We start from the raw sequence: 26,423 nt of genomic DNA on the forward strand, positions 1-26,423 counted from the left end.
TGACAATTCTAACATACGTTTTATAGTGAGTGGTGCATGTTTCTCAGGCTACATCAGAAAGAGGGCCTGGTTTTCAACAATAAGAAAGAGAACCAGCAATATCCAAACTCTAATTCTAGATGTCAAATGAATTCTTCTGGGACTCTGGGCAAAATCATGGTGTTTTCCCCTCTTTAAAATGGGGTACTAATAATTTACCACCCCATGATCTCGCAATTTTTTCTGTTTATTGGGGTTTATAGAAAGGAAACGATAAACATTTATCAGTCTTCCAACAGCCTTTCAGTGATGAACACGTGAAATTTAAAATGGCTATTATGCATTTTTAAATTAAGATGAGAGGTAGCAAATGTTGAGGGGGACAGAAAAGCCAGGATTTGATAGAATCCTGAGATTATTTAAAGGAATGCATTCATTTACAACATATGTCAGACAAATACTGTGATGTGCACACGCTCTAAGGGCCTCTCAGTAATCTTTACCATGGTAAGAAACACAAATTCCTGACTTCATGAGTTTTAGGCACTTCATTAGTATTTGGATGAACTGTGTGTTTTAAAGTTTACTAGAGTTTAAGTGTCGCTGTGGAAAACAGAATTTATGGTTCTAACAGCTAAGGGACGTTAAATGGTCATCAGGGTACCCTGCCACTTAATCTGCTTCGCTGCTAATGCCTAATTACACTGTATAGAGCAGCCCAGCTAGATTACTGAGAAATGCCATTTTTCAGGACTCCAAACAAAGATCTCTAAATGGTAATAACCGATTTATTTTTCTTTTCAAAGTATTTTGGATAACACAGAAAAAAAACATAGTTTGGGAGTCTAAGTAACACTTCATCTCAGTATTCAGGTCCTGTATCTGACTGACAAGGAATTATTTGCGCTCAGCAGCAGTTGCAAAATATTTTGTAACAGTCACAGAGCAGCCTCACATCAAGTAGAGCTAGCAAAGTTGGTTCCACCAAATCTGCTGGTGATGATCTATAAAAACAGCCTTAATACCCATCAGAAGCAGAGCGGCTGGGCATGCCTCTGCCAGCTATCTGTCATACTGGGCCACAGCCAAGTATGCTGGGGACTCACTCCAGGCCACTCAGTTGTTATTACACTCCAGCAGCAGCCTTTCCAGAGGGACACCTACCTACTTCTCCCAAATGAGTCAATTAAAAGCGGTCTGCCCACCCCAGCTGTTGGGTGCAGCACAGAACACAGCTCCTATCAAATAACTGTTCAAGTCCACTGGTGCCAAAGCACACACAGCCCTGGGGGGTTTGGCCAACACTGACATCTGAAGGAAAATTGGGAAGGGGATGCAATACCTGTCAGGAAGGTGTGTGAAGGAAGGGTCACCAACTTTAGGGTAGGTGAGGGCTCAGAGTGCGGGAAGGGGTATTCTTTTGCTAGAGAATTTAAAAAAGAAGTTGCTGTCAAGGGTTAAAAATAACCAAGAAAAATAGAGAATAGGCAAGAGTTAAAATGCAAAAAGAAAAAAAAAAAGACAGATAATATGTAAACAATCCAAATAGTGGCACATTGTTGCAGAACAATATGGAACAGGTACAGGGCCAAATAAGTGTCAAACTTTATTTACCAAATCCTTTCCCCCCACCCTTCACCCTTTGTCTGTCAGTGTCTTAGGGACCGATCCTGAGACGCTCCCGAAAGGTACTCCCACAGCAAAGAGAGGGAGCTCAGCACCTTATTGGAGGGCGCTCAGTATCTTGCTGGGCAAGGTTGACAAAACGAATTATAAAGTGCACTGGGCAGGGGCTTACTGCTGTACTTGTCTGGATGCCAGACAAGCGACTCACAGTAGCTGCAGCACAGGCTGTAACAGAGACATTTCTTACAGAAAGAAATAATAGGTGCAAGAGGAACACACATGCCTAGTTTTGCAGGGAAGCATGTTGGTGCCTGACATATAGGAGCAACTGTTAAAAGACCTGTACATCCTTTCTTAAGGGTGGGTAACTAAGACGGAGCCAGGGGTAAGGAGAGTGTAAGTTATGCATGGTGCACTGGGTGAGTTAACACTCTCCTAACATTTTTCATACATTGCGTGTGGCGTGAATGGTGTAACTTGCTTGTTTGGAGCAGATCCTCCTGTCTTCTTCTACCTTCTCTGCTTCTCTGCCTCCCTCTGAACATCTTCCCTCCTCCTCCCCATTGCGTACTTGCCAAGTGTCCTGTTGTATAACAATAAATCCATGTGGGTGAATACTGGTTGCTCAACACATTCAAACAGGGGAGCTGTGCTCTTCTGCTTTCCCCATTTTACAATTACATAAAAGCAACACAAAAACAAGAGACATCTGATTTGCAAGAGGCCTCTTCACGTGTCGCGTGAACTCTCCCTTTTGGGCCACGCAGCTCAGCCACGGTGCTTACCTGCTCCGAGTAGTCATTGCCATCAACGTCGTCGCTGTTGGAATGACCTCCCGGACTCTGTACATCTATTCCATGGCTCTCCAGGATTGCTGCTTCTTCGAAAAAAGCAAATGGATCCCTAATTTATCTGATGCATTAAAGTAATTAAAAGTAACTACTTTGTTTTCAAGAAGTTAGAATAACTGGAAGAACAGTTAGTTCTTAGCCTCTTCCTCTTCACTCTCCAGTATTTGGGAAGGTAGCACATGTACAGATACTGGTTTGCCTGAAATCCTTCCCTGCCAACTAACAGACTTGTTTGCGAGTAAGAATCCTTGTTTTCCAGCCAGTCCTATTAGAAATTAGCTTAATTTCTAATGCACTGGAGTGGCAAAGGCATTCCCTGTAGATCTTCCCACATACTTTGGACTGGCAGGACTTGAGGGGGGCGGGGAGTGTCTGAAAATAGATGGAGAAATTTTTTAAAGCACTTAAGGGATTTAAAAACACACGTATCTTCATCTTCCAGTAGGATCCATGCATCTAAAGCTCCCTTTTGGTTCTTTTAAATCTCTTTCCAACCCTCCTCCCCAGACAATACAGATACAGCTATGGCTCCACCCACCTTGGACAGACTGCTTTGTTCCCCCCACCCCTTCAGCAGACAGATTTCCTTGTTAGAATTTACAATAGGTTAAATTTCAGTTACACGTTAAATGATGTAAAAAGAATTCTTTCTTATTCACCAAAAAAAAACCCCAACCAAAACCAAAAAAACCCCCACAAGAGCAGCAGATAGCACAACAGCATAACTTGACCTTTGCGAAAATCCTGGCAATAGGCAGGTATGAACCTCTGTTGGCCTACATACCGCAAATATAATTCTGCATAGTGCCTAAGTAAGTGCATGAAACTTCACATGCACTGCAGAAGTTCGTTGAACCCTGCCCACTAATACAAGTTTATTCTCATTAGAATGTCTTACGTTGCTTATTTGCATTAGCAGGTCTGCTCCTTACAAGTTCAGAGTTACTTCTAATTTCCTTATGATCAGCTACTCACGCAAAGAACCTGCAGGGCTAACTCTGAAGTGACTTTTGTTTCATCCTGAGCATCAAGAAGAGTTACTACTTTGTTCCAGCCACTTGTCACTGCACAATCCCTTGGAAAGTAATAAGGAGCACAGGTGTAACCAGAATAAGCAGAACCTTGGGTCCTCGTGGCTGTATCTGAGATGTAAACCACCTCATTTGGACTCTTTAGATCCCTGTGGGGTCTCAGGGATGGCAGTAAGAAAGACACCCCCAGGTTCTGGCTGAACGAAGAAGCACGTTTCAGTGGAACACAGGCACGGGGAAACTTACAACCAGATAAAAGCTCTTCACAACAGTCACTTTTCATTTAAACAGCACACTAAGGGTGCGAACTTGCCATCGTCTCAATTTCCCTTATTGCCAATGCAGATATTTTGAAGTTTTATTTCAGATTTTATTTTGGATACCCAAAGGAGCCTGAGCATAGGGAAATATAATGCTCCTTCTGCCAACAAAATTCTCACTTCGGTTTTTAAAGCTGATCTTCCAGTAAAACTTTGTAAGCACATCATTTTTTCCTGCATCGATAATGGAATTCTACAAATTAAATTCCTACCCGTATTTTAGAAAAAATCTGGAACAGCAGGAGACTAATTTTATTAATTCCTCCACATTTCTGCTAAGAATGTCAGAACCTCCAGTATTTTCATTAATACGAACTTACATCATTTCCATCTCTCCTGAGCAAGTCTACATACTAAACCTTGAGAACAGGCTCTCTGATACATTACCGATATTGGCTCTTCTCTTGATTTCCTTTCTTCTGTTGGCAAACCAATTGTACACTTTAAGGGAGGTAACTCGCTCCAAATCCGATAACTTTTTTCCTATGAAAGTACCGGGGGGGAGTGGGAGGGACAACATAAAAAAAAATAATACAGCATTGTTACTCACTGGGTTCCAGAGGTAGGCAAAAGACACTTATATGTGATAAACCCCTGAAATACAGGCAGCACTGAAAAGTTATAACCGAGAAGAAAGGGAATTTTATGTGAATCAAAGTACTGTGCCCAGCTGCCATGGTTAATAAATGCCAAATATCTCTCTAAAAACAATGTAGCCTTTCTTCTGTTTTTTGGGGTTTTTTGTGTTTTTTTTTTTTTTAATCTGAAACACAGGAATTTCTTTGCAGCTTCAATCAACTAAATCCAGAGCCGTGGGAGAAGAGAGGGCTGCTTTTCTAGTTCAAGCACAAAACTGAGATTCAAAAAACTCAGATTCAATTCACAGCCCTGCCACAAATCTCATCCCCTTGGGCTAGTTCTCTTACTCTGTGCCGTGAGGATACAGTTCAATGACGTGTTTTCTTCAGCAGCAAAATGAATGAAGAAATTTTATGTCATCTCCTCTAATCTGCTTTCCTTTTCCAGCTGCTATCGTGCCCCCTCCCTAGCACTAATCGCACCCTCCTGCTTGTGCCAGGACACTTGCGATCTTCTGGGAGAATGGGGTGGATGTTGGAAACCAGATCACTGCAGTTTTACACTTAAACCAGCAAAACAAAATTCCAACAACCGCCCGCCTGCTAAAGGAAACAATGCCTTTTTCTGATCACCAGCATAAAAGAGGGAAGACTGGAGGGATTCAGCATTGCAAGGACTTCACAGAAACCTCTTCAGTTGGCCTTGACCCTACACAAAATATTCTGTGTAGCTGCATCCTGAGTCCTCTGCAGCCTACATGGGGATGAGAACTCCCCTGATTCAGGAAGTTTATTTATTCAGCATACAAAACATTAATGTAATTGCAGCAATCTGCAAACTTAAGTAAGGAGAGATGAGAGAAGTGAAAGAAAGAAAAATCTGGAAATAGCTAGCTATGCTGATTCCTAATGCTTTGCATCAGTACCACTCAGAACATTTTACCAATTCTGAGCACAGTGTTCAAGGAGTTGGTTCAAGTTGCTCAACCAACCAGCAGCACAGCCAGGAATAAAATCCTAATAAAATCTCTTCAGTGCTCTACCCAATAGATCATTCTGCTTCCACAACGAAAATACAAGAGGAAACACACATAAGTTGCAGCAAGGGAAATTTTGACTAGGTATTAGGGAAACTTATTTTGCCATAAGAGCGCTCAATGTTGTGGAATAGGGGCCCAAAGATGGGAAACCCTCTGGGTTTGGAAATATTAAAAACTGAACAAGGTGAAGACTTGAGCAATCTGAACTAAGCTGGTCCTGCCTGACCAGATGATCTCCAGAGGTCACTTCCAGCCCGAACTGTTCTGTGACTCTGGGCTATCCTGTGACTCTCCCAGTGTTCAGTATAATGCCTTAGATATCTTTTGCATTATTTTTTATTCTAGCTACATTAAAAAAAAAAATCAAAATATATCTAGAATCTGAATATACAAGTTCCGAAAGCTATGTAAATGTTTGGTTAGCAAAATTAAGCAAAGGCAGGTGCATCCGCTAATATTACACTGAATATTCATGTTCCTCTCCCAAGCACGACTTCTCCAGGAACAGGGCAAATGCAACTTGTTGACCCAAACACAAGGTCCCCCATTAGTACAAAGATTCTAATACCAGACTCCTGTCCAGAAGCTGTAAAGAAAATTGAGAGATGGGAAAGCTGTGCTCCTTACTCCTCCAAAGACCTGCTGCATGATCTCCAGCAGGTCTTAGTCTGTGAACCCAAGATTTCCAATCTGTAAAAAGGAACCAGTACAAAACCACTTTCATGGAGGGTAATGAAATTTTCAGATCACTATCGAGTGCTTGTATAAACACTTTAAAATAACTAAATGTAAAGAATGAAAACCTTTCAGACACGTTTATTTTCTTAGGAATGCCATTTACAAAGCTGTATAAATGAAATATTCAATGCACAACTTGTACTTTGTATCTCAAGTGGTGGGAATTTAAGTTGCAGACACTGGCATTTAGGTTTGAAAATTGCATTGACCGTCACATTCATCCATGTACGGCAGCTCTGAACAACACAAGTTATAGAATACCCATGAAGAAACCCACTACTAGTTGGGAGCACTAGATTTGTTAGTAATAGCCATAAAATAATATTTGCTGAATTTAGCAGGAGATGTTGAAATCTAATTGCAGCTGCCTTTGGAAAGGACATCATGATCAGCTCCTCACCTGGCTTTTGTATAACTGCATTACAGGCGTTTGCAATTTCTTCTCTCTTTGCCTCGTCTGGATATTGATTCTCATTGAAGTAACTGCAAGGAGGGGTAGGGGGAAAAAAAAAAAAAAAAAAGAAAAGGTTTGGTGGTTTTTTTTCAGAAACCAGAGCTTGAAGGCTCCGGAGCAGCTTCACTAGAAGGTGTCAACTGCTACTATATGCACTGCTCTTACAGAGGTAACACAGACACAGTAAATTTTATGTAAACCTGTATATGCATAAGGTAATACCAGCATGCACTCATATCCACATAGGGTGGATAAAACTTCCCAAATGCTTTAGATAAACGAATATTATCTCAGCATTTGCCGTGTCACCTCGGCATTCAGAATAGGAGATACAACAAAGTAGGCAGTGCCATGAATATCAGAGTTAAGACTGTCAAGTGAAGCATCACATCAGAGGACATCACAGGCCATGCCTCTGCCTTGGTTTATTATCATTTAATTCCCCCCCCCCCACACACACACACCCAGCTTAGGCAGCATCCTACAAACGAAGGAGCTGTTCAACATTTATTTTGATCCTTGTGTTAAATATACACACATATATACGTACTTGTTTACTACGCACAAATACCATGTGCTTTAGACAGATACAGTACGAAGATTGTACAGACAAAATGACACAGTAATACAGTGAGATTCCTAGAGTCAGACTATTCTTTTTTAATCACAATTTAAAAAATTTAGATCTTTCCCAGAACACATTGAATATAGCATATTTTAACAGTATTTTCTTCCCGAATAATCGTGATTTTATTGTACTTTATATGCAGTAAACATTCTATAAAAGTTAAGCTGTTTTCTCTTTCACTTCATTTAAGTGCTTTACAAATTTTAATGAACTGATTTACATTCTACAGAGCTTATCAGATTTGCATTAAAAACAACAAAAAGTCCTGTTTACTTCAATGGACTCTGATAAGCATGCCATAAGCAGAGACTACGACATTTTCTTCTGTAGATTGTCTGTAACACATAATCCTAAGAATTCTTTGATCAACTTTGATCAGCAGCAGGTTCAGCTGTTGGACAGCTGCTCTGTATTTGAAAATAAGATATTTCCTTTAAATGCAGATCATTTGGTAGTAGGAGATTTAGGCATATTTAAGCAATTATTATTTTCCATGGTCATTTTTCTCCTGCAGTGGATCAGCCCCAGCTGACTTCCATGGAAACCTGGATTCTGTTCTACTTCTTCATCCCATTGTTCACTGCGTTACTTACAGTTGCGGCTGTGCCCACAAATGGAGCCCCCCATTGCAAAGTTGCTACTCATTGACTAAGAGAGATCACACATTAGGACAGCCAGTTGCACTGTTAATGTACTTCCACTTGATTTGCTAGCTTAGAGAGCAAATGACACCACAGAAATAGCTCCATCTTCACTAAATGAAGGGCAGATTACACCTGTACTACCGATTTGGGCTTTGGAGGCAATCACATTTACATGTAAACATCCACTACTTCTTCCCTGGACCTCCGAGTTGCTCTTACAAAGTAAATCTGGAGAGACTGGCCACAACTGCAATTCCCATTACGCTTGATACTACTCTGAAAAAAACAGTTGAGACTTTGTCATTAGATCTGAAGAGGAGGATACCAGGTTACACTTACTTTCTGGGAAGCTTCAGGTGTGTAGCATTATTAATTCTGGCACTGCCACCAGCAGGAACGCTCCCCAAATTATCAGCAAGAGATTTTCTTATTTTTTTTCCCCTCCTCCCAGTAGTACATCTAGTCTCTGGGTATGGAATCTTTTTAAGTATATTTTTTTTCTCTTCCAGATATATCATCCTTTCTGTTCTTACAGCCTTTGAAGCGATATGTGTGTCTATCTTAACTTGCAATTTTCTATTCAAAGGGGCTGTGTTCTGTACAAAGTTGTTTTTTAGAAAACAGGTAACTTGGAAAACAAACCAGAAAATGCCTTTCCTAGTAGTTAGTGCTGGAAGCAGAAGGTCAGGATCCTAGACCAGCTGCCTCCTGACAGTGTTCCAGCTCTCCCACCTACAAAGTAGAGCACTGCACTCTGCCCAGAGCCAAGAACTATTCCCTCTTTTAAATGCCATGAGACAAAGGAACATCAAGACACCACAGCTGAAAACCATTGTACCACTATTTACATGAATATATTGTAGGATCTGGAGGCCTCGTCAGGAATCCAGGTCATCATTAAGTGTACAAAACTCAACTGAGCAAATTTTAGTAGCTTTAACAGCTACTTTATGGACTCCCTTTGCTCAACAGTAATTGTTTTGTTTATAGATAGATACTTGTCAAAAGTCAAGACCAAATGCCAAGAAAGAATGCCCACAAAATTAGAAAATCTGATGGATCTATACAGTGGTGTACTAAAACAAGAACTGAAACCCTGGTATCACACAATATCAGTTAAAATGATATCACCAGACAACGCCTAACTTTATGGAGGAAGTGACAAAAGATAAAAATTAAGAAACAGTATATACTTGAACTGCCCATTCTTATGTTGATGCAAGAAACTGAGATGCCAATTAATGCAGAAAAGACAACACAAGAGCCACTAGTGATCCTCTTCTTGGCACGTAACTAAACACTGTGCTTTTAGCAAGCCACTGACTGCCATACGCTTTTGCTGGCTCCAACAAAAAAAACTGGCCTTTTCTAATAATAACAGAACTTCGGCTCAAGTTTACAATTGTCTGGGATAACAGGAAATCTCCCTGTGACGGAGTGAACTTTCAGAAGTGGACAATGAATGAGACACCCCTTTTGGAAACTAAGTTTTCTTTGTGTAGTCCAACCATTCTTGTGATTTAGAAAAACCTCACTGCTGAAATAGTAATTCTTTTCTTAACACATTTATGAGCATTTTTATTTGATTGGACCAAAACAGATTTTTCATCACTCTGAAACATTTTCTTTAAATTCTAACAGAAAATTCTTATCTTTAATATAAATGTCTAAAACTTTCTACAAGAAAAGTGATTCCCACTTGAAAATCTGAAGTTCTTTTCATCCTGAAACCCTGTTTTATGAAAAAATACCAAAAAATTGGTAAGTTTTCAGGTCGATCTGGTAAGTAAGACAATTTCATCGAGACCACAAAACTAAGCAGATACCAAAGAGAAGCTCGCAGGGCAATACCGGAGTCATTAACTTTGTTTTTTGTAGTTGGCCCAGTAATTTTAGAACCTGCCTCTCCTTCCACCTGCTGGCTTATTCCTTATCCACGTTAATGACGTGCCGCCTCCTTTCCCCACATATTCCAGCTGCCTATAAACTTGTCCAACCCTCACCTTGTGCTCCCCAAAACTGTATCTTCTCAGCCTCTCCTGATAATATTCTACTCCATCACTGCGTTGTGCTTTTAACCTTTGACAGCGTGCAAGCTGGTTTTACCAGAGAAGAGATCATGCTCAATAGTTTTCAGTCTTCAAGGAAAAGGTCTCACAGCTACAGGTAACCAAAAACATACAAACAACCATAAGAGCTGATTTTAACCCTCAGCCTACAAATTCTCCATATATACACTCTACCAACACACCGGATTTGTTCCCATCACTTCTTTCAAAGTCTTAATGGGACTTGTGGGTGATATACCATGACACAAAGCACAACATTTAAAGCCTTCCAACATTCCTGGAAAACAGGTGAGAACGATGAATTTTTCAAGATAGGGAAGCCGTGGAAAAAAATTCAAGTCTTCATCGTTGACTGTTTTGGTTTGTTCATGTAGAAGCTGTGAAACTTCTACACGAGTGAACTTTTTGACAACAGTTCTTCTTGCAAGCGAGAAATTAATTAATCTGACTCTAGTTCTGTTTCGTATCAGCCAGGTAAACCCTTGCCAACGGACTGGGAAAGAACGCAGGATGTCTGAATTCTTCTTCAAAGCTACAAACCACAGCTTGTTCACAATCTGAAAAGTTCCTGAAAACTACAGATGAAAAATATGAAGCCATATGAACTTAAAAGGAAAAAGAAAAAAACAACCCCAAAAAAGGGAAGAAAAAGAGCAGGCACAAGTAAATCCTGCAAAGGCACACTGCTTTCTAGACAAAGGGCAGCTGTCAGCTGAATACCTTCAATGAAGAAACCAAATGATCTCTTTTGTAGAAAATGACAGTGGAGGATTAAAATGAAAAGTGGCCAAATAATTTACATGAGATGAGAATCCATATGATGGTAAAGAATGTAGATATCCTTGAAGCGGTTTCATTTCAATAACACTGAAGCCTAGAAAAATTGCAGATTCAGAGAAACCCTCTTTCTTTCAGGGATAATGTGCTTAGGACAATGACAGAGAGAGAATCCATCTCAGCCCCAGGCTCTGTAATGGAAGTAAACGCATTATCCCCCCCGCCCCCTTTACCAAGGTGCCCCTATCTGAATTCCTGCAATAGCTGCCAATCTTTTTTTGCTCAGATGTACGGCATCTGTTATCCAGGCTAAGATATCAGGTGCATTAAGCACTGCCTCAGTAGTGTTCCTGACAATCCACAGTGGAAGTTTTGCTGCTTCGTATCAGCTTTGCAGCTGCCAGGGAAGTGTTAGAAACAACCCAAGCAAGGGAGCAGCAGCAGGACAGCCCAGTTCGGTGCTTCTTCATGGGGCTGGGTGTCAGACACAAACAGATGAAAACACAGAACTGCTCAAAAGACTCCGGCTTGGGGAAAGGCTTAGTTTTTACAGCATGACATAATGGTTCAAGCTTCAAGGTGTGGAAGTGATTCAAAGTAGAGAGGCTCAAACACGTTGCAGGGTAACAATTCACAGCGGGTCAGCCGTTGCAGCAGAATTACACGCACTCAGGGTGAGGTAATTCAGGTATGTGTGCACCAAGGCAATCTCGCAGAAAGGAGGATAATGTACCTTGCAATTAATGGGAGGTAAGAATACGCAGATGGATATTTATTGAAGAAGAGCAGAAGTGCTGCAAGTTCACTCCCTCACTTAACTTTATGTTTGCATCTCTGGGTTGCAGCTTCCACCGAGGTGGGAAGCACCTGTGAGTGAAACACCCCAGCACTCCTGTGGGGACACGGACTCCTCCACCAAAAATCATCTTCCCCGAGACTCAGGCTGCAGTCCAGCTTAACCCAATTTAAGCATAGACTGAAAGGAATGGTCCTGTCCTCTCCTTCAACCCCTTTTTGGAGGAAGGTTTTCTGCCCAACTGCTGCTCTGGTCCAGCTTTCCACACGTGCCAAGTGCAGCGGTTGCGCAGCCAAGGGAGGCGGGCAGGAGACGGCTCTAACATGCAGCTGGGACCGGTTCCTTCAATGGCAGCTCACACACATATCCTCTTCAACTGATGCTAAAGCAACGCCTGAGCGATGGGCTCGGCGACTGGCCCAGGGACACACAGAAAAAAAAAACTGCCCATTTTCCCCAGCTCCCATCTGAACCATTGATGAACAGAAGATCTTGCTGCCACCAGGGACTGAGCTCCCTGCCAAACCCTCTGGTGTCTCAAAATACACAAGAGTGCAAGCTGCTCTTTTGTCTTTGATAAGACTGCCTGTAATTTCAGCTCCCTATCTAGTTTCCCTTCAAACGGTACCTCTGCTTTCCACTGACAAGTTACATAAAACACTCGAATATAGTTACCTACTTTATCTCTCATTAGTATGTTTACCAACGTAGTATCACTCAGTAGCAAGAGGTCACTGTTTCAGTCTTTGTGGCTTTTAACAGAACTATTATTCAGGCTGTCAAATCAATGGAAATATTTCTGAAGTTAGTCTGTCATCTATGCCCGAGATCTTATCTCTTGCGTGGCATGAGACAGACTGTCAGAAAAGTGACATTCAAAGCATAATCTCATCGGAAAGTGTAATGACTAGTTTATTTCCCAGTAAATACTGGCCAAGAATATCACTAATGCCATTTTCAGCGAGGTCAACAGATGACACCATCCATTTTATCTACTGATATTTCTACAGATTCTATAATAACGGCATGCATGTCAACTAAACAGTTCACCCCACAATATAAAGTCATTTCTATTTTATACAGCCACACTAAAGCTCAAAGATATCCCCTCCACAGATAAAACTCAGATGGAACTGAGAATTACACTGAAGACACCATCTTCTCTTTCCCCCAGGACTGCAGAACACAACCACCAGCTCGGTTCTACAGGAGACAGCTGGCAAGCCACTTCCAGACTTGAGACCAGCCAGGGATGAGAACTTGCAGCTCTCCGGGTGCAAGGAGATGAACGTGAATCTAGGCATTGCTGCATCATCAGCTCAACTAGACCTTCCACCCAGGCAAAGAAAAAACAAATTAAGAAAAAAAAAAATCCCAAACCCAGAAAAAATACTGATGAACGCGAGTGCTACAGGTCTCTACTGTTTTCCCCATAGCGCTATCATTTAGCTAATGGCTGTCGTAGGTCTATGGATTTAAAGGACTGCAGAAACCACAGCAGAACTCCAGCTTGACCTCCTCTGCAGCACTGACCAGAGGTTTCTCAGCTATTCTGGCATTAAGCCCGGATCTTCTTTTCGACCTAGAGGGATAACCAGTTCCAACATAAAAAATATGAGATTTTATCCAACGCAGAATCTACCATAACTTTAAATAAGCTTTGGAACCAAACTCTAAAAATCCTCATTCTTTAAAAATCTGCATTTCATTTTCAGCTTAAGCTTCCAACCCCACGGTACCGTCATACTCTCTGGCTAGGGAGAGAACAGTTTTTAAGGCTCTCACTATAAAAGATGTTTCATTTCATGGGAAGTACAAACCTGGAGGAGAGATCTCAATAGGACTAGATCATTCAAGAGCACCAAACATATATAAATTATAATTACTTCACATGTCAGTGTGTGTGTGTGTACATCAATTCCATAGTCATTTCAGTACACAGTAACAAAAAAACTTGTGCAACAGAGCTGACTCTCTATTTCGGTTTTACAAATCAATGTCTAAACTCTGAAACAGTCATTTTACTGATGTTTCTTAGCAGGAATCTACTCTGCAATGTAGATTAAAATGCCAAAAATACACCTAGCACTGGAGTGCGTAAAACTGTATGACCTTCAAAGCTACTTGTAACATCATCAAGTTTCTAATTTTTAAAAAATAATTTTCTCAGTATTTTGACAGCGGTCTCAAGCACCACAATCCTATCAAGCTATTAATATTATCCTAAAATTTGTTTAAAAACAGAATTAATTGATAATAGCTCTGAAAGCTTCATACTTGCAAAAGATAATCTATGCCTCCTAATCTATAGCACCCTACTGTCGAGATAATTAACAATTAAAAAAAGAATAGTTAAGACATCGGAGGTGGCGATTTACTCTTCCTTGTAATTGGATTTGGTGATAAGAGTATTTCTGAAATTACACAACAGCTCTCTTCTGAGTAGAAAGATTTGGAGATTTTAGCAATTTTAAACACATAGGTACTTTCTGCTTAAGGCACCTTGAAGACACCTGACAGCAGACAATGGCTAAAATGTTATGACTATCCTTAAACTTAATGGTATCACAGACTCCCAAACCAACACAGTTAACTAAATTGTTCACAAAATAAAAGGGGAAAAAGAGATGGAAATTTTTTTGAACCCAGCAAGTAACTAACTCGGGAAGACACGGTAAAATGAAAACTGTTCTGTAATATTTCAGCAACCGCTTGATGTGAGCATACAGCACCTTCAAAACTCTTCCTAACAAGGCACCTAAGCATGAATAATAGTATCGCCTGTCCTCCTCTATTTACTTGCAATATTGAAATTGAGATCTACACCCTACAGGGATGTTTATGTGCATTAGGTCCTCTGGACTAAACCAATTGATAAACAAGATCTTTATGAGGACAACTGTAAAACAAACATATCTACTTTTTTTAACTTTGTACAGGGGAAGAGTTATTCAAGTTACATCCTTGGGATTTTATCTAGTTCTCACAAGGCAAGGAAAGCTATGGCAGGGTCAGTCCGTGGCTGAAACATCCCCAAGAAGTGACGAGACCCTGCAGAAATCAGCCCTGGCATTTCAGTAAGAGCCCACCCACTCCTAAGGGCTGTTTTGCTGCTTGGTAACCCACCTTTCCAATGACGTGTACCGTGATCAACAATGGTTATTAGAGATACTACTTGCAAGACAACAGAGGGTTCCAAGACTTTATACGGCAACACAAATAAATAGAAAAATGCGCAACTTGGATTTTCACATTACTCAACCCAAAACATCATTCTCTGCTCTCCTGAAGAAAATATTAAACTCATCAGAGGCAGAACTCAGTTATTGGCTCATCTAAAGTAAGCTATTTCTAGAATAGCCTACCCTTGCCTCAAAACTGTGCTTTAATGGGAGGTTCAGCAACGGACCACAAAAAATGTATGCACAGAATGCCAAGTGTAAGCAGCAAGGTCCCTGAAGTCGTTACTAGTTTAGCCTCAGTAAGGTCATGTTTTTCAAAATTCTACAGTCCTTCTGGCTACAAAGCTTGAAGTCTCACTTTGTCCTAAGCCTCCAGGAGAAGAAAAATGCCAATCATGAGATTTGTGATAAAGCTTAGTATGAGCTGGCAACTTCCAACATAATCACTAGCATCTCCCCCAAGAGATCTGCAAGTTTTTATTTTCAATTTCCTATATTGGACCAGACTCAGCTCAGCTGCATGTAGACAGCTACCATTGCTGCTGCATTTTCAGAAAATAAAAAATTAATTAACAAAAGGATCCTAACACAATTCAAAAGATAACTTAAGGCCAATCCTTGCAGGATATCCAGCACCTAAAGTCAAGAAGCTCAAGATAAAAGCTTCTGATTTTGGGCTTATTACATGTATTTTTCATAATGCCTTGTACCTCCAAGATCTGGACCAGAGCTATTAAGTGCTGCATAGACACAAGGCAGAAAAAGTGTTTGGTTTGGGTTTTTTAAATATGAATCTATTCTCTGCCTTGCAACCTAAACACAATGCAACAGATGGATACAAGCATATGAGAACAAGAATAATGAATCGACACAGGCCAGCATGCTAGTTGATTAAGCTACTATGGTGCCAAGACCAACTTCATGAGGTTCTCAGTAGACATCATAACAAAGAAGAAGGTTTACGGGAAGTTTTAAGCAATGAGGTAGCTTTGTGGATCTCTAAAGAGTACTACTTCTCAAGCCTGGCAGCAGCAAAATCTTTCTATTTATTTGCTACGGATTATTCAATGACCATTCACCATCCATGGGGAAATGAAATAGCTGAGTTTATTATCCAACTTTTTATATGTTTTTTTTTGCCTGTAGGATTGTGAATAGTTACCTTGGAAATAATAAGCTCCAAGGACTCAAAAGTATTACTTCACTAAAAAACACCCATCATGCTTTCTATTTCAAGACTGTCTTCTATAACCATATCATTTGCTATAACCCCTTGGAAGTATTCCAAAATTGTGTTCTTTAATCTTATTCTTTAATATTATTAGAAGAATGTACAGGTAGAAGAACAAAGTTAAGAGATACAGACACAAGAAACCAGCCACTGAGCTGCAAAATCAATCCACAGCTCCTTACTCTGAGATCTGTGCTACCATGAGCCATGATTTTTGCCATGTGCTTCCTCTTCAGTGTCATTGCCACTCTAGCTCAGAATAGCCAAGTTCCCTGGGGACAGTCTCTTTAGGAGGCATGACTTAAAAATTACTGGTAGAAATGCTCTAAAGACAACTGAGGAGTTGTTGACTATATGTCCTATGTCTAGAAAAATAAATTATTCTTAGCATTTTTGGAATTCAGTAAAGCATTTGATACAGTTATAAATGGGAAATTATTCATAATTTTGGAAAAGACAAAGATTAGTATGATTATGAGACAGGGTAGAAAGGAAACATGTAACTAAGAACTTGGCTGGGTATGTAAAATAATAGCTTGGAAGATGGCTGTCAGTGATAGTCTTCGACTATCACTTTTGGATTATCTTAAGAATGAAAACACTTCATGATCTTGACATGAAGTCTGAACATGGTAATACATCTGCTGATGACAAAGTCAGAAGCCATGTGAATCCAGTGAACTGGAGTACCACAGAAAGCAACAGACAATCCTAGGGGCAAGAAATAAAAGGAAATCTAACAGTGCAGTATGCATGCTCATACGCTTTGGGAACAACTCATCTACACAAAAAGATCACTAGCTGGAAAGGTTGTTTTCTGTTAAGTCACTATGACCAAAAGACACAATGCAACAAAGCCACCCAAAAGGCAAAGCCTGATACAGCTGAGGTTGCCAGCTATTTCCAGTCCAGAAAGAAAAGCATTAAAATACTCGTATGAGACCTCACCTGGACTATGTACAATCCTGGTCTCCCGCATTCAAGAAAGATGAATTGAAACCTGACCATCTCAAAAGCAATCATAGGATGAAGAGGAACGGAAAACCTATCTTACAAAGACATACAGCATGTTTTAGCTAAGCAAACCTCAAGGCACAGGTGAGGCTATGGTTTACCATAAATACACGAAGGAGACCAGCACTGGAGACAAGAGGTGGAGGCAAAGAATTATTTTAGTTAAATAATAATATTGATCCAAGAATGATGGGTCACAGACAGTCTCAGGAGTTTAGATATCTAACTGCTGAAACGAAAAGAGCCTGCTGGGTAGCCTTCTCCCAACTGGCTCTTGTACCCTTGGCTATACTTGCTTCTAAGATAGAGAATTTAATCTGTTTCTGAGAAGGCTGTAATAAAGGTTATCTGAAACAAGAGAAGCTGGACATGAAACTGGAAGTTCCGGTCCAATGCTCCTGTGGTTAAGAGAAAAATCAAAGGGCATTTAGAAACTGAAAGCGCGACAACTTATGTAGATAGTGAGCAACAAATTGGATGAATTTGTCTGTAGGTTTTGTATTTATGCACCCAGTTTTCCTCATTCTTTTTTCTTTATAAGGAAATCATATTAAAAAAGCTCTTTGGAACAGGTCCACATCTTCTGTTCTGTTGAAAGTGTTCCTCACAAACAGCACAGTATTCAAAACAAATTAAAACTTAAGCATGTTCCAAAGGAAAATCAAACAAAAAAAGGTCAATTGTGCTACCCTGGACTTATAAAAAGGAAAAAAAAAAAAGGATAGAAAAGAATCTAGGATGTGGTAGTGACTTTGTGGTTAAAGTCCGTATGGTTCTCTGATAAAGCATTCTTTTTAGTCTGTTTAAAGCGCTTTGCAGTCTGACCAAGAGCCCATAAATACATGATGCAACTTACTTAAGAGTTTTACTTAGGAATTTTCCTCCCTCACTTCTCCTCGTAATTACTCTGTTTATTACTTGTATAAAAGACCTCACATCTGTTACTAGATGGCAGAGAATTTCCTTTCACTGAGGTAGGTTTGGACTCTGTTCAGAGACTAGCTGCAGTGAGCATCAGCAGGAACACTTTGCATACTTCTAGAAACCAGAAACGGGCAAATCCAACGGTGCTTTGAGCTGGCTGGTGCTCATGTATACTCCATGCTGACAGCTGGCTGCATCAAAGCAAGAGGTGACAAGATGCCAACTTGATTACTAATTCCCTCCAAACACTTTCCAGACCACTCAAGAAGTTAAATTTTGTAATTCACTTAAGTGGGTTTATTCCATGGATAATATTACATACAGGTCAGGTACATCTTACTGTGAGCAATGGACTATTCTTTTCAGCTGAACCTGGACCTGGAACGACCCTCCTTGGCAGTTTTCTCAGGACTTTAAGCAAGCTGAAAAAGAACGAGGTGGAATGATCATAGCTTTATGGTCACCTGTGCTTGTCACTGCCCAGGGAGCAGTTTGCCACTGCCTTACCTGTTAAACTTCCCAGGAGTCTGCTCACAAAGAGCAAGTATGCTCCCCAACGTTGTATCAAGCTCCTTCAGTACAGAAATAGAGATGGTGGAGTATAACTGTTACACCCTTGCACCAGAGCACGTCCAAAGACAAATCACCTTCACATGGCTTGTAATACAATCAAGAAATTTTGTTCCAGACAGCCCACAGCAAACAGTCATTATAAAGTGGCTACACAAAATTCAGACTGTATGTGTCAGAGTCCAGTTCACACCGCTTCCGTGACAAGTATGCCATGACTCTCCCCGACTCCTGAACTCATGTTAACAGGTAAGAAAATAATGATGTAGCTAATTAATATGAGCTTTTTGTTGCTATTCGCTTCTGCGTACTTTATAATAGAACAGTCATAGGAAGAAGAATACCATGAAGGATTACAGAAAGTCTAGTGCTGGCATAGAAGAAAGCTCAAAGAGAGATGACGCAGAGCACCAGACTTGTACTTTTACACTGTCCTTACAGCAAGCAGCATCTAGAGGTCTCAATGTGATTGTCAAGAGCCCACTGCACAAGGCTCTGTGTGTGAACACAATACAAGACCTTGGCTCAGAGAAGCTGTGACCTAAAATGATTGGCGTTAACAGTTATATTAAATAATGTCCTGGAAAGTGGATTATTTATCTTGGATACAAATAAAGCACATCTTTTTTTTTAAATCCACAGCAATTGCCTAAACACTCCTATGACTGAGTCATTTGCTGTCATTGCAAGAAGCAGGGTAACGCACATGGAAAAGAACAAATTCAAACTCCTCCCATACATGACCGGTTCTAAATTATATGCAACTGTTCAGGAAAGAGACAGTATCGTGGACTACTCGAAGAAAATGTATTCTCAATCAATACGCACAAGTGATCAGCAAAAACCAGATGTTAGGCTGGAGGTCACAGAACAGTAAGACTCGGATTCAGCTGCCTGTATAAGCTGGAATATTCACCCTGGAAATATGGTAATCAGTTTTGCTACCGTCCCTATCCACCTACCCTGGGTCACTAAAAATTGAATGTAGAAATAGAAAAGGTCCAGAGAAGAATGACAATGACAATGAATATTATTAGAGGCAAGGGAAGACTTGCCATCTGAGAACAGATAAGACAATGGCTGTTTAGTTCAGAGAGGAGATAAATAAGCAGCACATTGACAGTAGTATACACAATGAATGATCACAGGAAGGTAAACGCAATGTTCGTTCTTATTCTCTCATGATACTCAGGCAAAAGGGACTTCCAGCTTTTTTAAACACATATTAGCATACAGAATGGAACTAGGTATAATTAGTTCTCCCAACGTACCCTGAAGACCTTAGCAGGATTTAGCAGGAATTACATATTTATGTGAATAACAAGAATGCCCACAGCTGCTATAGCAGGGTTTTAAAAAAATACAGGATAGGAGATAAGAGCTTTTGTCTATAGCCACACAGTTGCTAGCCACATGTGAACTAGTCACAGACTGGAGAGGAAAGAATGATAAACATCATCATCATCATCACCTGGTTATTACTGAGCCTTGAAGCTTCAGACATATGCCGGAACTCCACAGTGCTGGTGTGGTACCAGCACACACTGCGAAGTCAGCCCTTGCGCCAGGGACAAAAGGTGGAGCTGGAAAAGGCACCCAAGGACAAAACAGCTGCTCTTAAACAAGGCTGACCTAGGCAGATACTAAGCAGCCTGCAGGTCACGGTGACCTGCCATGTCACACTCATGTTTTCCTAGTAGAAACTCAGGTTGAATCAAAGTTGCCTCTATACCTCCTCTCCTTACGCAATGCCCAAACACAGCTTGACATGCTGGGGATGGTCACATGAAATCACTGCAAGGGCAAGCAGGGCAGCTGGATGTTGCACGTGTAAGCTTTCCGGGGTATGCTCCAAAGCATGGGGTCACCCCAGAAGGAGCCAGCGCATGTTCTGAAAAGCAAATAAGGGGTTAAGAGGTAAATTTAGCCTTACAGACCCTCCCATACACTGGTGCTACTGGAGCCAGCAAAAATGATGTTAGCCTGCATAGTAAGAAACAACCATGCCTTTTCACATTTTCACTGAAAGCATCCGGGCACTTACAGAGATTGCCAATTGCTTCGATGCTATGAGAAGACTGAGGATGAGATTCCTGCTTCTCACCTTCATGAGCAGGAAGACAGAATACTGAAGTATCTCAGCTGGTCCTGGAGAAATACAGGGAAGTATCTGGACTAAAGAATTCCCATTCTTAAAAATGTGCGTTTATTGCACCAGATAGTGCTGCTGCAGGTCAGATTGAGAAGGCTCCTTTTGCAAAAGTTGATTTCAGGTTTATTTGACCTTGGCCGACACAAAAATTTTATCTGAAGTCTGCTGCAAGGAGTTGCCCCTCCCACAGATCTTTTTTATTATTTAAAAAAAGAGAGAGAAAACGCAAAGATACAAAAAGCACCTAAGCTCCCTGAAAAGTAACTCATTAGATGCTGGATCCTTCAAGAGACCAGAGTTTGGCGAGCACTTCGAACAGACATCCCTGCATTATACTTTGCTGCACGCAATCTGACAAACAACTGGGATTTGCTTACAGCTGATTAGAATAGGAAGCTTGTATATTATGCATGTCTAAGAGGGAACATAGCTTGATCTAATGCAAAATAAGAAACATACTGTGTAGCAAGCATAAAATGGCTGCTCTTGCATTTTATGAAGACATACAGCAATGACCCTGAGTCAAACCACTTGAACTTTCAGACAAGGAAAAGATCTTGCCTGTGTCTAAATTGTAAAAGCAAACTTTACTAAATGCCTTTGCAAAGTGCCTGCACTACAGATCTCAAAGCATTTCACAAGCATGAACGGCAAACAAAGATCCTAAAAAGCCACTCCCTTCCTACCTCTCAAAGGACTTAAACGAAGTTGAACCTCCCACTGCAAGTTGCTGACTAACACCTTATGACAGAATAGGAAGAGCTGGAAAATAATGCAAAGAAGTCACCTGATGTTTCCCTCTGCATTAAGATCAAGTGTATCAGAACCACCCTGACAGATTTTACCTAATCTGCTCCTGAGAAGCATTCCATAATTTCTGTAGATGATCTGCTTAGTGATCAACCATTCCTAAAGTTAGAAAGTTTTCCCTCAAGCCTAGCACCAGTCCTCCTTGGTAACCCAAGAGTTACAGGCTTTTAGCATCTTGCTCATCCTTTCTTTGGTTTGGCTCAGCCTCCCAAGCAGGTAGTAGATATTTTACAGCCGAGAACGGCAAGTCACCGAAAGGTTCAATGACACCTGGGGGACACGGGGAGAGCAGAGCATAACTCTCAGCACTCCCCACCTCCCAGCCGGCTGCGAAACAAACCCGAGGAAGATGAGCAACATTCCTGAGCCAACTGGTGGACATCGTTATATTGATGAGAAACTGATGGTCTGTTTCTAACAATGTACGAGCCTAATGGAAGAGGCCGAAAGACATTACTTCCTGCTCTGTTGTCAGCTTGAAAAGGGAGAAACGCAATGAATCCAAAACTTAAATCTCCTCCAAAGCCTTGCACAGGAAACTTAGATCCCCTATGGGGCCGGTATTAAGGTTCTGCTAGAAGACATAACTAAGAGTAATGGGATGAAATTAACTAAGAAAATTTCCTAACTGAATTTCAGGAGCTAATAGAGCTCTCATTTTCCCCAGGGAAGCCGTGGAAGCCCCAGCGCTCAGGAGAGCTGCACTAATAGCGCTTTCACAATCGGAAGAATTTCTAATAACGCATGTCAGGACTGATATCGCTCAGGGCCAGAACCATGCACAGGGCTCTGCTGGCCCAGCCCGGCACCGCCTGGCTGGGACCACTGCAGAAGGTGCGTCCTTCAGGAGGGGAGACAACGCCGAAGCTTCTATAGCATAAGCACGCAGCTGGTGGAAATACAGCATGACTGGTTTTGGTGCGGAGATGACTTTACTTGTCAACCTGGGTCCACATTAAAGGTGGAACAAGAACACAATCTGGTCAAATCAGACGAAGACTTTGGCAGTGATGCCACAGTAATATATTCCTGCCCCTTGGCAAAAAACAAAGGACACCTCTTCCACGATGCCAGCACAACTGTCAGTGTGATCATGCTTTTAACCAAACTGGGAACTTATCCAACTGAAACCAAACAAAATCAAGCAGATTTAAAAAAAAAAAAACACCACAGGAAATTTGTGTATCTTTTTGTTAAACTTCCCCTTCCCTTTGCTCTTGGTTGTGCATTCCTGTCATTCGCCCTGGGCCAGCTCTGGCACACCCTCACTGCACAGCAAGCTGAACCAATTCAATAAAATGCAGGGGGAAATAAAAGGGATTTATTTTTTCTGAACAGAGCTGAATTGGCTGGTATTTCAATCAGACAAGAAACATATCTGGCACAATGCAGAGTGGCAGGAGCAGGGAAACTGAGGAGGAGGAATTGAGAAGGGCGATGAGACAGGATAACACCTAAGGATGAGATGGTGACAAACTGTTAATTCAGCTCAGCTATATCATGAAACTATACCCTCAGTATCTTGGGAAATCTAAACCCATTTCTCTTATGAATAAAGTTGCCTTGGATCACAAAGCCAAGTGAAACACCCGACTGTTTTGCCGTCTATGAAATGGGGATAATAGATATCTGTATCATCTAGTCTTATTTAACCTAAATACATCTATGAAAGGATGCTTCAAAAACACAGACAAGTGTTCAAATAAAAAACCAGACCCATGAAATCAAACCAAATAAACCTCAACCAGAAAGCAAAGTCCCTGCTGCCTAGACAAACTGAAATACTTTCAACTGATGAATTATTCATTTTGTTTAGAGCAGAATTTACAGTTATTTTAATTTAATCTTTGGATAAAGCATGTACTTAAAAAAAACACTCAGCTCCCCCATTCCTCCCCTCCCAAGTCTTTAATGGCACTCAAAAAAGTGCCTTAAAACGGGTATACAGTCATTGATTCTGCTGCCAATCTTAGATGGGTTTTTTGCCTGAAAAAGAAGATAAACCTCAACTCCAACATATGATTAGAAAAGAAGCACAAATCACTTTTTTAAAAAAATAAAATAGACAGACAAGACAACACAGCTTCATTTTAAAAAAAGAGAAAACCCTAAGGGACTTTTCGATTTTGTAGTTTTAATGAGAGAGGTTGAAAAGAAGAAGTAAAGCAGAGAAAAGGAAAAAAAAATATTTGTGGGACAAGACGTAACGAAGAAGAACACGAAACTGAACCAGAAACAGACTTTCAAGTTTAACCTAAGGTTTTCACAGAAAGGACTACTGTAGTTGTAGCTCTGTTCCCAAAGGAGGGTAAGCCACACAACAACAGCACCACACACAAAACTCAGCATATTTCATGAGCAGGAGGCTCACGAAGAGAACAGGTCAAGGTTGATACCACTAGCACAGCAGCAAGAGGGAGCTTGCACTGCAGTTGTCTGGACCACACCTAGTCTGCAGTTAAATATAGAACTTTACTTTCTGGAACTATTGCTCCTCTTAACCTTCAGAGCATAAATATTCGGAGAGATATTTAAAAAAAGAGAGAGAGAGAGAGAGAGAGAGAGGGAGAAAGAGACCTGAATCTATTGTCCAAAATCTAAGCCTAGCGACTAATAAACTACCCTGGGAGAATTTCCAAAAAAGCAGTAAAGACTGGAGAATTGAATTACAGAAACCACAAGCAGCATTCTGGAAATCCAGTATAAACCAATTAGTTTCTTTAATACACATACCCTGTATACGGACACTTATGTACATTAGATATCTAAGTATATCTGCTGGCCCTAACTCTAATCTTAATTCTATCAGGTTGGCACCAATATAATAATTAATAGCACTGGAATTTTTGTTGATTTAAATCTTTTAAAAAAGGAGAAACTAGCCATTCAACTCTCACCTTTCTCATTCAGTTCATGGGCCAAATCCTGACTGGCACTGTGTATTTTCAGTTGGAGAGTCTGCTCCTAAAAGCAAATCTCTCTAATTTTTGCGATCAAATTCAGATTCTTTCCTTGAAGTGCTCTCAGCTCGTCTGACACATCAACTTTTAGCAACCGCATTTCCTACCAACTGAATCCAAGTCAAAAGCATGTACCACAATTAACTGATAGAGCCACCCAAGACTTTGATCCTGACCAAAAGAACGTTTATACAGCTTTGCAGCAACGTTTCATAAGTTTATAGGAAGAAGCAGTTCTGCATAACCTACACAAGAGTTTTCATCAATGTATAGATTCAACCCTCTTATCTTCAGGCGTCTAACTAAATCACCAAAGTCAGGTCTAATTGCACAAGGCTCCTGTGTAGCCAGAGGGGAAGGTCCATAAAGCTCTCGTGACTTGCATTAGCGGGATGGAATTATCTTCTGGATCTCTCTTTTTCATTGCTGAATAGCTAGAAGCCTAGATGAACAAGCACTTTATTGAGGTTTCCAAACAAGACGTGCAAAACTAGGTGCCTAAATCCCTGCGTGCACCCAACATCACATCAAGATGCTGCAGGACATACAAACACAATGCAATGAAGCTTGCATTTAATGAAGGAAAATGGTCCATTAAACTGAGCAAGATGCCTCCACTCATAGTCAAAATTTAATCCTTCAGAGGAAAATGCAAATCATCAGATAAATGGCACAAGATCACATGCAATGCAAACACCACTTTACTGGGCCAAATGCTTATTCCTGACCCTATGGCACCAAGTGAACCCGATCTGCTTGGGCCAGACACCCAGGAGTCTGGTTACCTTCACCCTGGCTGCTGTTATGAGTTGTATTACGGACAAGCCTGGAAGACACCAGTGACTTGTAAGTGAAATTAGTTAGCTTCTTCCTAGGGCTCCCAAGAGAGTGTTTTTCTCCCAGTCTTTCAAAACTTGTCACATAAACCAGCTCATCCCTACAGCTCAACTAAGCCTATGAAAGTACAACAGCTAAACAACCATATTCCCAACTTGCTTTATGGCGTAGTTTTATTGTCATACAAAGCCTTTACCACAGCTCAAATTTACTGTGTTCTTGTCTCAAGTAAAACTCCTCAGCCGTGCTTGCCAGTACCCACACACTGAGACTGAAATTCAGTGCTTGCGGTTGAACTCGCAAGGGCTTTGCAAATTAATGGCAAAGCCAGGATTATGGCAACGTGGAAGAAGTCTCCACTGAACAGCAGAGTAAGAAGAAAACCACAGCAGCAAAGACCTTACAGAGCACAAAAGGCAGCAAACAAAACTGAGAATGACAAAGAAGACAGAGGGTAATGAAAAATTAGATCAAGTGATTATATACCTGCATACACAACTGGATGATTTCCAGTGTCAACACTGACTTGCTTCTTTGCACACGCACAAAACCAAACTTTGGGGAAGTACAGCCCTGCCAGCCTGACCTCGGTGCTGGGGCAAGTTACGGAGCAAATCATCCCGAGTGCCATCATGCAGCATGTGCAGGACAGCTGGGAGATCAGGCCCAGCCAGCCTGGGGTTATGAAAGGCCGGTCCTGCTTGATGAACCCGATCTCCCTCTACAAGGTGACCCTCAGTGGATGAGGGAAGGCTGTGGATGTCCGCCTAGACCTTAGGAATGCCTTTGACACTGTCTCCCGCAGCATCTCCTGGAGAAACCGGCCGCTCATGGCTGGGACGGGGGTGCTCTACACCGGGTTAAAAGCTGGCTGGGCGGCCGAGCCCAACGAGTGGTGGGGAATGGAGTCACCTCCCGCTGGTGGCCGGTCACCCGGGGTGCTCCCCAGGGATCCGTGCTGGGGCCGGTGCTCTTTAACATCAGTGATCTGGACAAGGGGATCGAGCGCAGCCTGTGGGTGATGCCGGGCTGGGGGGAGCGTCGCTCTGCTGGAGGGTCAGCGGGGGGGTCTGGGCAGGCTGGATCGATGAGCCGAGGCCAATTGCGTGAGGGTCACCCCGGGCGGTGCCGGCCCCGCGCTGGGGTCACACCAGCCCCAGGCAGCTGCGGGCCGGGGCCGGGGGCTGGGAACTGCCCGGCGGGAAAGGGCCG

At 41.5% G+C, this 26,423-nt stretch overlaps 1 protein-coding gene across 23 annotated transcripts in view; it reads right to left on the reverse strand.

The window, feature by feature from the left end:
• Positions 1-26,423, reverse strand: part of HMBOX1 (homeobox containing 1) — a 123,663-nt gene that overhangs the window by 15,926 nt on the left and 81,314 nt on the right. For 8 of the 23 annotated variants that reach the window (XM_080388422.1, XM_080388424.1, XM_080388433.1 and 5 more), the window contains 5 exons: positions 6,564-6,646; positions 6,053-6,115; positions 4,195-4,290; positions 2,391-2,485; positions 2,057-2,188 (listed from right to left, as the gene is read on the reverse strand). In XM_080388422.1, coding sequence (XP_080244548.1) covers positions 2,057-2,188; positions 2,391-2,485; positions 4,195-4,290; positions 6,053-6,115; positions 6,564-6,646 — 469 coding nt within the window. Of the gene's footprint in view, positions 1-1,321; positions 1,403-2,056; positions 2,189-2,390; positions 2,486-4,194; positions 4,291-6,052; positions 6,116-6,563; positions 6,647-26,423 lie in introns of all 23 variants that reach the window. The other 15 variants (XM_080388437.1, XM_080388432.1, XM_080388430.1 and 12 more) reach the window with 15 other exon arrangements.

The sequence above is a fragment of the Falco punctatus genome, assembly GCF_963210335.1.
Source record: "Falco punctatus genome assembly, chromosome: 5".
Lineage (NCBI taxonomy): Eukaryota > Metazoa > Chordata > Aves > Falconiformes > Falconidae > Falco > Falco punctatus.